General features: G+C 42.0%; 2 protein-coding genes across 8 annotated transcripts in view; one reads left to right on the top strand and one right to left on the bottom strand.

Annotated features, from left to right (window-relative positions):
* Positions 1 to 13,533, top strand: part of MDFIC (MyoD family inhibitor domain containing) — a 323,251-nt gene that overhangs the window by 215,198 nt on the left and 94,520 nt on the right. For 2 of the 6 annotated variants that reach the window (XM_055590331.1, XM_055590326.1), the window contains one exon: positions 9,365 to 9,553. In XM_055590331.1, the coding sequence (XP_055446306.1) occupies positions 9,469 to 9,553 (85 nt within the window). In that variant the 5' untranslated portion in view covers positions 9,365 to 9,468. Of the gene's footprint in view, positions 1 to 4,735; positions 4,800 to 8,707; positions 9,081 to 9,364; positions 9,554 to 13,533 lie in introns of those variants that run through there. The other 4 variants (XM_055590328.1, XM_055590332.1, XM_055590327.1 and 1 more) reach the window with 4 other exon arrangements.
* LOC129659174 (uncharacterized) overlaps positions 10,368 to 13,533 on the bottom strand; it is a 480,433-nt gene continuing 477,267 nt past the window's right edge. Inside the window, exon 6 of one of the 2 annotated variants that reach the window (XR_008717832.1) lies at positions 10,368 to 10,790. The gene's annotated coding sequence lies outside the window, so the exon portion shown is untranslated. Of the gene's footprint in view, positions 10,791 to 11,236; positions 11,435 to 13,533 lie in introns of those variants that run through there. The other variant, XR_008717833.1, reaches the window with a different exon arrangement.

Here is a 13,533-nt window from a genome sequence, read left to right as displayed (position 1 = left end):
ACTGATGGTCTAACTCAAACAGTTGGGCCAGGTGCAAATCCAGCCTTCCTCTGCCTTTTTGTTCTATTGAGGCCCTGAAAGGATCAGATGGTGACTGTCCACACTGGGGAAGCTCATCCGCTTTAATCGGTCCACTAATTCAAATGCTCACCTCTTTCAGAAACACTGTCACAGACACGTGCATGCGTCTGTGTCCAGCTTCTTTGCGACTTCAGTCATGTCTGACTCTCTGTGACCCTGTAGACTGTAGCCCCCCAGGCTTCTCTGTCCATGGGATTTCCCAGCCAAAAATACTGGAATGTGTTGCCATGCCCTCCTCCGGGGAATCTTCCTGACCCAGGGATCAAACACACATCTCTTAGGTTTCCTGCACTGGCAGGTGGGTTCTTTACCAGTAGTGCCACCTGGGTAAGCCCAAGTAATGTGGGCATCCTTTGGCTTAGTCAAGTTGACACCTAAAAGTGAATATCACATTTGCTGTTGACATGAGGGCCACCATTGATGATCCAGGATGATCTCTTAATTGCAGAATACTTAATTGTGTCTGCAAAGACCCTTTAACCAAATGATGTATCATGCACAGGCTCTGGGAATTAGAATGTAGACATATCTTTTTAGGGGCCAGTACTAGCAGACTACAACAGTCTATACGAGAATGAGTAAGAAAACATGGCTTCATAGAAATGGGCTGTTATAACCAAAGTGTTCTGGTGTTGCTGACTTTTAACACAGATAAACTAGGTAATTGTCTCTGTAGTGATTTTAGTGATATATCTAAGACACCTCTTTCAATATATACCCTAGAACATGGTCATTTCTTGTTATTTTATTACATTGCCTGATAATGAGACTTGCTTGAATTTTTATTTAGTAGATTATTATTACTGCTATTTATTTATAATTCATTTATTAATTATTGGCAGTAACAGTTGTCATGGATTTGGACCTCTAGAGCAAGGAATTGAGTTTGTCAGCACCTTAGCGTATGGCACATTATCATGGCCTGTGCAAGTCCCCTTTCTTGTGTGTGTGCTCGTCTGTTTATATTTACGTGTTCTCTCTGATTCCTAGTCTTCACTCCTTTCCTTCCCCTCGTTACCATTCTAAGATGTTTATGTAAATCTTTATTCTTGGATGTATTGTTATAAATTGTGCTCTATTGTTTTGTGTGTGCATGTTCAGTTGCTAAGTTGTGTCTAGTGTTCCGCAGCCCCATGGACTATAGCCCATGAGGCTCCTCTGTCCGTGGGATTCTCCAGGCAAGAATACTGGAGTGGGTTGCCATGCCCTCCTCCAGGGAATATTCCCTACCCAGGGATCAAACCCAGATCTCCTGCATTGCAGGCATATTCTTTACCACTGAGCCACTGAGGAAGCCCCTGTTTTGTGTATACATACTTTTAATTATTAATTGGTCCCACACTAAAATTACCTTCTTACTTTTTTTGCTAAATAGGATGTCTTAAAGATCCATTTAGTTGCTAACATGTGTGTATATACCTGTTTCTTCTAATAACTCATGTTCTGCATCCACTCTGTAAACTTCCTGCTCTCCTAGGGATGACTGCCCAGGGGGACTCCAACTCTTTGTCACCTAAATAACATGGCCACAAATAACCCAGTTCCCCTTGTGGGCCTGGATACATTTCAGAGGGATTGAGAACATGGAAACAGGCTTGCTGCTCCTAAATTAGGATGACCATGAGTTATTATTATCTTTGTGTTTAAGGCTGGAAACCTGGGGTAACAAGAGAATCCAAGTGCTTGAGGAGGAGGGACTGTTCAAACTGGGAGAGAAAACAATAATCGGAGGTACAAGAATATTCAGCAAAACTTTGCCTTTTTCCCAAAGTGAATTAAAGGTCTGAGGATTGAATGGAAAATATAATTGATCTGCAATCCTGCATTTTTTATTTAGTGTCTATTTCTTAATAGAAAATTGGAGAAATATAGGCATTGATTTAAATCCCAGAGTCAAAAGTTCCTCTCTTTACCTGAGGCTATAAATGAATTTAGGGGCCGTGGTGACAAAAAGAAATTCTCATCTTCTCCATTATTTCACATATCTTTGTCAGAGTCATCATGCTAAAGTTATCCCTAATTGCAGTCCTAGCATATCTGTCATCATTTTCGAGGGCCTCTTGTGTTTACTACTTTTCCACAATATCTGGTATATCCAGGTTCACTGTCTATGTACCTTATTGTCTGCTGCATATGATAAAAAGCACATCTTCATTTCTGCCTTCACTCCACTTGTTCTTATCTGACATGTGTCACTGTCTCCCTTAACCTCTCGGTCCAGTCCTTCACAATGCAAGCTGGAAAGTACCCTGACAGCAAGGAAATACCCGAAGGCCAATGCCCCAGGCCAGAGGAGTCAGATAACTGAAAGGGACACTGAGAGCTCAGAGGGAAGGACCAGTCAAGCTAATTCAGCAACAGGAGATTCTGTCCCACATCCTTTGGTCACGCATTTACTGCAGAAAACCTTTGGAACTCCTGAATAGAAGATCAGATATGCCCTATCTTCGCCATCACTTAGAAGTGATGGATTCATTTACACAGCTTATCCAGATAATCAGTCAGAACAAGAAGCCTGGGTGTTTAGAAGCTGAGTCATTTTTAACTTCTCTGGGGCTTTCACATTTCTGTGCCTTGTGGGCGTTATCTCTTCAGTCTGGAATTCCCTAAGCTATTTGACAGGCAGACTTTTACTCATCAGCAGTACCCAGCTTGGTATCATGTTTCTGAAAGGACCCCTATATCTCCCCACCCACGCCCAGGAAGTTAGGTGCTGCTACTGCGTGTTCCTGCTGCGCAATGAATTACTGATTTACTGCCTCTCCCACTCTGCTCCCTGCCCCTGTCTCTTCCCTTACACATTCTAAGCTTTGGGTCTTTCCTCTGTCTTTGAAATTCTGATGCCCAGCATATGATTTGATATATAGTAAACTCTCAGTATATGTTTGTTGAATTTAATGAACTTTATGTCCTGGTTTTTTTTTTCTTTCTGTTCTTTGGCATGCGGGATCTTAGTTCCCCAACCAGGAAATTGAACCTGTGCCTACGTTGAGGGAAATCCTGAACTTTATGTCTTTATATTTCTTTATATGTTAAATGAAGGAGTTGGGCTTGTGGGTAGTTTTCAGATGTTCAAATGTTTCAAATGTGGGTAGTTTTAAAGTGGAAGAACCAGTTTTCTCAGTTAAAAATTTAAGGGAAGAACCCATGTGTTCTGGGGGAGTGGCAAGGGGAAAGAAAGTACTCTATTTGCAGTAAGGATGGGATTCCAGAAACCTGTCCACTTGACCTCTCCTCTTCAAACAGAGCACCAGGAGATGGAGAAATACAGTTACAACAAATTGGCCTAGAATCATGATTGCTCATTTCCCTGGCAGCTTTAAAAAAATGTAATTCTGTGAAAGTTATTCTTTCAAGTAGCAACATTTTTTTTTTATGTGAAATTTTTTTTCGGTGGAATTTTTCCTAAAACGTAAAAATACTGACCTGCCTCCTTAAAAAACAGAATGCAGCACTAACGTAACCGAACCTTTCCTTAATGACTCAGGCCCTCATTAGGAGCCGTCCCTGTTTCACTGAGCTGAATTCACAAAGGCGTTGTTATGACGTATTTATTTCCCTGTATCTTCCCTGTCTGTCAGCTGTCATTTTGTCTGCTGTCACTTTTTCTGACCTAATAGCTCCCTGAGCTAAGCTCTTTTTCTCAAAGCCCCTGTGCTCTAAATTTTCTGTGAGGTAAAACAATAGAAAACAAAGTTTGTTGAAAAGTATGTGTGCACCAAAAAAAAAAAAAAAAAAAAAATTAATAGAATTTGAGAAAGTCAGTGGCTGTGGTGTTGGCACTATGTGAACGTCATGGAGTTTACTTGAGGTACTAAGAGACTCGGGATTAATTTCTGGTTTCTCTGTCCTGGGTTTGGGAATTACTGAAGTCATGCTTCCACCTAAATGAGGTAGTTATATATGTTTTCTAGAGAAAATTAACCTTGGTACAATTTGGGTGAATGTACTGTTGAATGTACAAATCATTTTTAAATCAAGTAAAAATGTGGTGCAGTGGTAAAGAATCTGCCTGCCAAGCAGCCAAGCAGGAGACCAGGGTTCAACTCCTGGTTTGGGAAGATGCCCTGGAGTAGGCTATGGCAACCTGCTCCAGTATTCTTACCTGTAACTTCCCACGGACAGAGGAGCCTAGCAGGCAACAGTCCTTGGGGTAACAAAGAGTTGGACACAACTAAACAAGTTGGAGAAGGCAATGGTACCCCACTCCAGTACTCTTGCCTGGAAAATCCCATGGATGGAGGAACCTGGTGGGTTGCAGTCTATGGGGTCATTAAGAGTCGGACACGACTGAGCGACTTCACTTTCACTTTTCACTTTCATGCATTGGAGAAGGAAATGGCAACCCACTCCAGTGTTCTTGCCTGGAGAATCCCAGGGTGGGGGACCCTGGTGGGCTGCTGTCCATGGGGTTGCAAAGAGTCGGACACGACTGAAGCAACTTAGCAGCAGCAGCAGCAAACAAGTAAGCATACACACACACAATAAAATACTCTTAAGCATAAACCCCTAATTTGTATTTATTTATAAATTATACATACTTCTGTTCTAATACATATATAAGCTTTAAAACATACTTGAGAATTGAACTTACAAATGATGACATAAGAGCAAATATGAATTCTCATTCTACTGTTTCCTCCTCACATTCTAGAGAGTTGTCTTGTGAACCCCCCAGGAAGCACAATTGCACATCCAGTTGTAGACCTTTGGCTAAGGTATGTAAAAGCATTGACTTTGCTAGGCAGATAGGCCTCTAGCCAGCTGAAAAGTAATTTAAGTAATAAAGCTTTTCAAGACATTAAATAACATTTTAAAAAAATCTCCAGAACCTAACTTGTTGCCTGGAATATAATAGTTGCACAAGAAATGTCTGAATGTTGACTGGGCGATGAAGCTCAGGCAGTCCATTAGAATGCTTTATAAACTCTTTTAAGTAGTTCATTTCATTCGCTTAGCTCATGTCGGATATCTTTCACAATGTGTTTACATATCATCACATCATCATGAGTGTGTACATCACTAGACAGGAGTGGTTGTAAGGCACCATTGGAATGGCACAGTGGTTGTAAGGCACTTTGGGATTTCAGTGGCTTTGAGTCAGGGCTAGGGTATTTAATTCCAGTGGAAGGCCAGTCCCCAGGGAACTGGGATGTATCAGGATGACTATCGTGTGTGTGCACATGTGTGCTAAGTTGCTTCAGCCATGTCTGACACTGTGTGACCTTCTGGACTGTAGCCCACCAGGCTCTTCTGTCCATGGGACTCTCCAGGCAAGAATACTGGAGTGAATTGCCATGCCCTCCTCCAGGGGATCTTCCCAACCCAAGGGTCGAACCCATGTCTCTTAAATCTCCTGCGTTGGCAGGCAGGTTCTTTACCACTAGCACCACCTGGGAAGCCCATGACCATAGTATGAGACATGATAAAATCTGTTTAATAAAGACATTATGTGATACTCTCTGAGGCATTTGGGCTGGTCGAAGGGCACAGGCAGTAATAGTACTAAATAAAATGATGATTCTCAAAGCTCATCAGGTAACAGTCTTGTGGCATTGGGAAGGGGGTGGAGAATGGGGGAGGGGTTAGTAAGGACCCATGTGGATTGAGTTTCAGGGCTTAGCTGTGGTGTAGGCCTTCTGTTCTTACACAGCATGCTTACCTTGGGTGCTTACGACCTTCTTGCTGGTAAAGTACCATCTGTGTGCTTGTATTCCAGACACCTATCCAGCAACCTACTGCATGGTTCCAATTAGCCATTTCACAGGTTTCTCAGACACTACATCATCTACATGACTAATTTAGCAGCTTTTCCTCCAAACATGCTTCTCCTGAATGTTTCCATCTCTGTAGGTAATATTGTCCCCCATCCACCAAGATGCAGAAAACTGCCAAGTTACTCTTGATTCCTTTAGTTTCTGTATCCTTTATCTCAGCCTTTTTGGGTTCCATTCCTACTGCTATCATCATCCCTCATATCTTACTTGGACTTCTGAGCCACAATCTCAGTGCCTCCAAATCATTTTACTTATTCCAGAGTGGCTTTTATAAGTAGAAATTTGGAAAGCATGTCCTCCTTTTTCAAAGTTGATTAAGACCTCTGTTCTTCCTTCAGCTCCATGCCCCATTTCTCTCTCTTGCATTGGGTTATCCTCTTCCATTGAACTTCTTTCAGGTTTTCAGTGATGCTAGGCTGTCCTCAGACCTCTGCACGTCCATACACTGCATGGAGCAATCGTTTCTCTTGTTGGTTTCTTCTGGTAGCAGCAGAGATATACCTTTTCCAGAATCATTTTCCTGATCCTAGACTAGACTGTATTTCCCTGCAAAGAAGTACTATCATGGTATTCCAGAACTTCCTTGTTGTCCCAATTGGCAGCTGTTATTAAGTGGTTGTATATCCATATTTTCTTCTAGACTGTGAGCTTCATTGAAGGCAGTGGCCACATTGATTATCTTCACCCATGACAGTGCCCCCCCTGCCCCCAATACACATTACTGAATTAAAGAATGAGAGGATAAGGGCAATGTAGTGCTCATTAGGAACTAAGCTAAGTATTGAGACAGATAACTGAACAAATAGAGCAAGGGACTGGGTAAATGGACAGTCTGATGAACACTGAGGAGTCCACACTCAATTCCTGGGTGTCAAATACAAGGCTTATAGAGGAGTACCTGAGGTTACCTAAAGACACAAGATAGACTTTCAGTTAGACTTGAACTGTAAATCCTAGCAGTGTAAGCCTGGCAAGGTACTGAAAGGGCTGATGTAAGAAGTCTTTGAGATAGTTTGTGTATAGACTGCACATGTATACCAGGCATGGTTACCTGTTATTTTGATGTGGCCCTTGTGACATCATTATGCCAAGTTCAACATTACTCATTAACGTGCTTCTGCTAATAATAATAGTTAATGAGTATTTTCCTCATATCTGATAATCTCCTGAAAATTATCTTATTTAGTCCTTATGGGACCTATGAAGAGGTACTCTTATCATTCTCATTTATGAGGCAACCAAGACATAGAGAGGTTGACTGACTTACTCCAAGTGTTACTGAGCAAGATACAGTATTTGACTGTTTTGGGGATTCTACCACACAGAGTTTCCTTTGTTCCTAATATTTTTATTTGAATTTCTTTCCCATTAAAGAGTAAGGTGTTTAAATTTAATTCAAGGAGTTTTTATTGAAACACCTACCGTGTGTGTGACATTAAGTATTGTGTGAAATTAAATTAACAAATATTTATCACTGACTATGACTTTCTAGAAGAGTGCTATAATTTCGTAAGTATTCAGGGAGTTTAATACCTTAATGAGGGTATTTTTTAAAAGGCAGAGAAATATATAAAATAGGGATAGAATAGAATCTAGATACCAAGTTTCCTCAGTGTTCGCTCTCTAATGGTAATGCAGTTGTCCTCAGAATTTATCTGTTTTCATCAAGTGGATTTCAAGCAGTCCAGGCCCCCAGACAAATTTTCAGAGAGTTAAGGCACTTTTACACACACCATTCCTAAAAGCTCTAAACTTAAAAATAAAAAAAAGCATTTATTAGTCATAGGTTATTGGACAGAATGTCATCCACCTTTTGGGGCAGAATATGGTCTCAATAACTGTCATTAGAAATTTCAAAGACAGTTTTTCAGGTTTAATTGAAAGTAAGTTTGGCTATACAGATTGTTTATAGGCAAGAAATACGTCTTCTTAATCAATTGGAACCAATTCCAGTTGGTTTCTTGAAGAGATGAAATTCCTGGGATATTATTGCTACCCCTAGAAGGAATATGCGTCCAATGTACATCTTCTCCAATTTTGATAACATTAATGTAAATTACTCTTGTCCTAAAGAGTCAGGGAATGAGTTTATTCTAGCTTTCTACAAATTTTGCATTTCACTCTCAATGAATAAAGAGCAAAAGTTATCTGAAGTACACTGTATCTTCAAATTATTTTATAGATGTTATTCTTGGTTCATCAGATTAAACTGCAATCAGAACATCTCCTTTATAAATGGAGAGTTGTCAGCTTTTTACTTCTGACCACGTTTATCTCCCCACAGAAGCCATCTGTGGAGATATTTGCCCTGATATAAGCTGGGGCTTGAGACCAGGGCCAGAGCATCCTCAAGGGTGTCACCCTTTTCCTGGATGCCTCTTGAGTCTTCATGTAGCTGCAACAGGTTTTTCCTGTCTGGGATCCTGTTTGACCAACATAAACAAAGAACTGGAAAACAGAATAAAGACTTCTTCAGAGCCAGAGATGAAGAGATTAACCGCTCAGCTAGGGGTCAGGGTTTCAAAACTGCTCTTTCTGTATTCTATCGGAAAGTGATACTTTTTCATTTTGCATTGTCCACCCTGAAGGCTTCTACTTCCTTCGAGGCATTCCCATAATGTCAGTGGGTCTGGGGCAGGAGTGGGAGAGGGATGGGGTGACTCTCTGAGTGGGGGGCACTCTTGGGCAGCCAGGGAATAGCCAGCTCCCTCCTTCCCCTGGGAGGACACTCCCACCCCACCCCGCCCAGCACCAACCCTGTAGGGCTTTGGCCTCCTGACCCAGACAGAGCCAGGCGCGAGGCACCCGGGTCGCACCGCCCCCAGCCTCGGGGCAGAGAGCCAAGAGTTCGAGGCCTCTCTGATCCGGATATGATGAAAAGGCGCCACAGCGCGAGAAGTGTTTCTGGAGTGCAGGAGTGGTGGAAGGGGGAAAGAGAGGCACAGGGGCAAGAGTCCCCTCGGAGAGGAACCGGCCAGGCTGAGCTGACTGGAAAGAGGGGGCGGAGAGCACGGAGTCAGAGGAGCGGCTGCTGCCATTGCCTCCACTGAGGTGTCTGCTGAGCGGGACGGAGGCTGGGAGGGACACCCAGAGGCGGCTGCCTGCCGCCGTCAAGCCACCGCGACCTGCGGCCCCTGCCGGAGCCTCAGCCTCGCTAACTTTCCGAGGCGGAAGAGGAGGAGGAGGAGGAAAGGGCTTTGAGTGTGTTGGGGGGATGCCGAGGTAGGTGGCGGTGCTCTTGGCGGGAGGAGGAGGGGTCTGATCCCCTCCCCGAGCTGCTCCCAAATCCGATCTCCCTTCCAGCGCATCCCCCTTGAGTGCCCCTCTTCTATCTGCTAGGACTTACTGCTGTCAACTTGCTGGGTAACAGTTTTCCTCCCGGGTTTCAAATCAAAACTTCCCCGGGGTGGGGTTTGGGGAAGGGAAGCAGAGGGGGAGGGAATGTCCCGCAGGGGTGGTGTGCTCTTCTCTCAAAACACTTTTTTTTTTTTCCCAATCCTCGCCAGAAGCATTCAGTTCCCTGCACCCAACACCTCCCAGCCCCTGGTGCATCGACCCCGAAGGGCGGCGAGCTAGGCGGAGGCGCGGCGAGGGCTCAGTGGAGCGGCCCATGTCCGGCGCGGGCGAAGCCCTGGCTCCCGGGCCCCAGCGCGGGGCTGAGGCTGGCGGTGGCCGGCTGGGCGCCCCAGCCCAGGGTGAGTGCCGCTTGCAAGTTGCAAGCTCCTTTGTCACTGTTGCATTTTAAAATGTGTTCGCACATTTACTGCTTGGAATCTGGGTGTGGGGAATTGGTGCAAGGACTGAGCCTACCTCGCCGTCTTGAACTTTTGCATAGTTAGCATTATTCAATCAAGTTCTCCAGGATCACAGCCTCAGATCAACAACCGGATAAGAGGGCGGGATCCGCTGATCTCTCCACTCCCCCTTCCTTTGGCTGCCGAGAAACTGGATGTGTACAGGATCACTTCTTTCTTAAACATATGCATTTCAGGGCCTAAGACCCAACAGTGTGGGCTCCAAAGCGCTTCCCCACCACTTAAGTTCTGTGTCTTCAGCAGATCCAAGACTGCCGCTAGCTTTTTGAGAAACCTGCACTCTCCCTTCTTCATCTTTCTATTTCTTGTGGGCTCCTCTGCAGCTTTGATAATTCAGGTTTCTGTGACCAATTGCTTTGGAATGGCTCAGGCATATGCTTTCAATAACTGTTTTTGTTTTGAAATAAACAGGCTTCAAAAGAAATGTTTTCCAAGAATGAATTAGCTCTTTGTGTTCATCCAAGTTGTAAACAAATACAGTCTGTGGGGAAAAAAAAAAAAAAAGTACTCCTTTCCTGGGAAACTTCCATAAGAAGCTTATACACACACAAGTCAGACAGGATCTTCTCTTGAAGGTAACATACTTCAGGTTGGTGACAGAGAGAAAGGATCTTAATCTGATGTATCTTCCTCTTAGTGTGACTCTGCTTTAAAGGGTTCTGACTCATTTAAACTAAATAATTTTCCAGGGTTCAGAAACCTATGTTTAAATTTTGATTTCAAGCCTGATATCCTCCCAGCCCCCCAGCCTTAATAATAATGTCATGAGCTTCTTGGGATTCTTTTTGTTAAAGTAGTAAAAAGTGGAAGAGAAGTTAATGTTGAACCCACAGTAGGTAAAAGCAGAAAACATCCATGGCTAAATTAAAATGTTCTGGCATTCAAAGGCTGTTAAATTGAATTATGTTTATTGTTGTTTTTTTGCTTCTAAACAGTGAGTCATTTTTTCTAAATAGAGAAAATCAGAACTAGAATGATAAACACGTTTTCCCAGAAGCAGCACATGTTCTGCACATTATATTGCCAAGGCAGTAGTTTTCTTGTCATTAGGCATGTCCTCAGTAGTCATATGGGCTCCTTGATGGGTTGTTCAGGTTCACACTTGAGCTGTTAATCACTAGTGTTAACAAATGCTTATGTCAAAAATCAAGCTCAAACACACTAGAAAAACAGTTGACTTAGAACTAACAATATCTGCAATGTCCAACTTTAAAAATATACATTTTAAAGTCCGTAGGAGTTGCAGTGATACCTAATCCATCTGTGCAGATGTAATGGTGTAAGGTATAGCATGATATGTTTTTAGGAAGCCAGCCTCTAGAATGTTCTGAAGAAAACTGTGGACTGCATGTAACACATTATCAGTGTGGAAACTCTTGGGTTATGTTTTACCTGAAAATTGACTCAGTCTCAGCAGCATTTTTGTTTGTTTGGTTTTTTAAATTAGTTTACTTTGACTTGCTGCATCCTTTAAATAGGCATCAATTTAATTGTGAATGTAATATAAAGTTAAGTTTTTTACAAAAGAAAATCTTCAGAATCTTGTTAAAAGGTTGTATCTCAAACAAGCAGATCTCATAAGTTGAAGGAAAAAAATTTTGGATCAAGTGGGCAGGGAGAAAATTGTATGTAGCTGCCATGGTTAGGGTGGTTTTGTTGGTAAAGATGCTAGTGAAGAAACTTCGCCTGCAGGCCACACTTCTCTAAACTCTTTGTAGAGTTCTTTCATCCTCGTCCTTCTGTCCTTGGATTCTTGATCATCTTTTCAGAAGAATAATTGAATAATACTCTGGTAAGATATGGCTGCTTACTTAATAGAAACCTAATTTTAAAGCTTTATATATTAAAATCAGTGAGAAAAATGGAATGTTATATGAAAGTTAGCAGAAAATGTCTTTTCATGAAGGAGAAGGATAAAATCAAGTCTTCCCCTGCAAACAAAATTAAATATATATGTGTGTTAATAGCATATATATGTGTGTTAATATGCATATGCATATGTGTGTTAATATGCATATGCATATATATGTGTATGTATGTAAAGACATATAACCTGTTCATGTATTACTGTGTTGTGAGGAGCTATGTGTACTACTAACTGAAGGCATAAAAAGTTAAAGTTGAAAGTAAATTTGGGTGGTCTCTAGTCTGAACTTCCCATCAAATCTAGGATTTCTTTCTGCATTTTTTCAGGTGGTTAAATGCCTACAGTGTAGCACATTCTGCTTATCAGCATTCATATTGATAGTTATGCAAGTTTTTCATGTTGAGAGCAAGGTCTCTTTCTTTGCAACTTCTCCCCTTTGGCTGTGATTCTTCTCCAAGCACAGTTCTGTTGCTCTGAAAGCATTAAAAATCTTATTTGTGCATTTTGAAAATTGTTACAGACAAAGATATAAGCTCATATGCCCCATGCTGTCAGAAGGAACCAGGATGGGTGTGGGAAGATAGGGAGCAGTGGGGACTGAGGACCCCTGGAGAGCTCTGGGCCCAGGAGGCAGTGCTTCTCAGTCCAGCTCACTGTTGCCACTTGGGTTTAATATCTTCCAGTATTTCAAGAGATACTGGAAATATGGATTTTTATGTATCATCACTCCCTTTTAAAAGTTGGCAGCTAATTAAATCCAATTTTTATCCAGGCCAAATAAAACAACCACACCTGCAGGCTGGAAATGGCTCCAAAGCAGCTGATTTGTGATTTCTGTTATAGAAACTAGAAAGTAAATGTGTGATTTAAAACTGTTTCCCTATTTATGGTGAACTTCTGAAAGACTGACTTGATTGACCTTCTCACGCGTGAAGGGTAGTTTGGCCAAACTTCTTTTTGTTTTAAAAGAGACTGGATCTTGTATGCATGGTTCCTCTAATTGTCATTATTTTCTTTTTTGGGTCAAGCACCTTGATAGGCATTTGCTTTTTTGTGCACAGTTATTAGAATCCATATGGTTAAAGGGAAGTCGTTCAGTCGTGTCCGACTCTTTGCGACCCCATGGACTGTAGCCCACCAGGCTCCTCCATTCATGGGATTCTCCAGGCAAGAGTACTGGAGTGGGTTGCCATTTCCTTCTCCGTGGTTAAAAGAGCCTTTTAATTAAATGCTTCCGTTTGCTACTTATAACTAGAGGGATCTTTAGAAATAACTTAATCCAGTTGACTCACTTTCTAGAAGGGATGTCCAGAGAACTTAAGTGACTTGTCCAGGGTTTCATACATAGTCAGTAGAATCCAGTATAGAAGCACAAATTGTAAAATATATGTCATTGTGATAAATGTGGATTAAAGTAGACAATCAGTAGAACTTTTTTTCCTACAGATGGGTGGATTGAAAATAATCAGCTTTGGATACTGTGAATCACTTTGCCTGTTCTGGTCCTTGCATCCCCCCTCCCTCCCCCATTGCATTTGCCAAGATTTAGACTATTGGACTGTGTGCTGGAATATTCTTTAATGTGATAATGTGTGATTTAATGCACTCTTCTCTCTTGGGAGAGTCCTCTGAGACTATTAGGCGGACTTTTCATAGCAGGATGCAAAATGCCAGTAAAGTTAATTAAAAATAATTTAAAATAGAAGCTAGGGAGAAAATCTTCAAGTTGAAATTACATAAGAAGAGCTTTGACTTAGAAGCTTAGCTGACTTGTCAGGAATTTATAGTGGCTAATCAGATTTCCTTTATGGGAAGCCTGTTTATTTCAATTTATACCACGTATGCTCGTAATATCCATAATCTTTAACTTTTACCATATCGTTTTATCCTTTAAGAATGGCATTTCTCAGAGTGTGTCATCTTTGGGCACCTTCTGTCTCTGGTCCTCAATCAGGGATGAAGTGCCTTGCAGGAGACATTTGGTAACTTCTGG

The sequence above is a fragment of the Bubalus kerabau genome, chromosome 8, assembly GCF_029407905.1.
Source record: "Bubalus kerabau isolate K-KA32 ecotype Philippines breed swamp buffalo chromosome 8, PCC_UOA_SB_1v2, whole genome shotgun sequence".
NCBI lineage: Eukaryota > Metazoa > Chordata > Mammalia > Artiodactyla > Bovidae > Bubalus > Bubalus kerabau.
The sequence above is the reverse complement of the archived record's forward strand: the minus strand, read 5'-3'. Positions and strand labels throughout refer to the sequence as shown.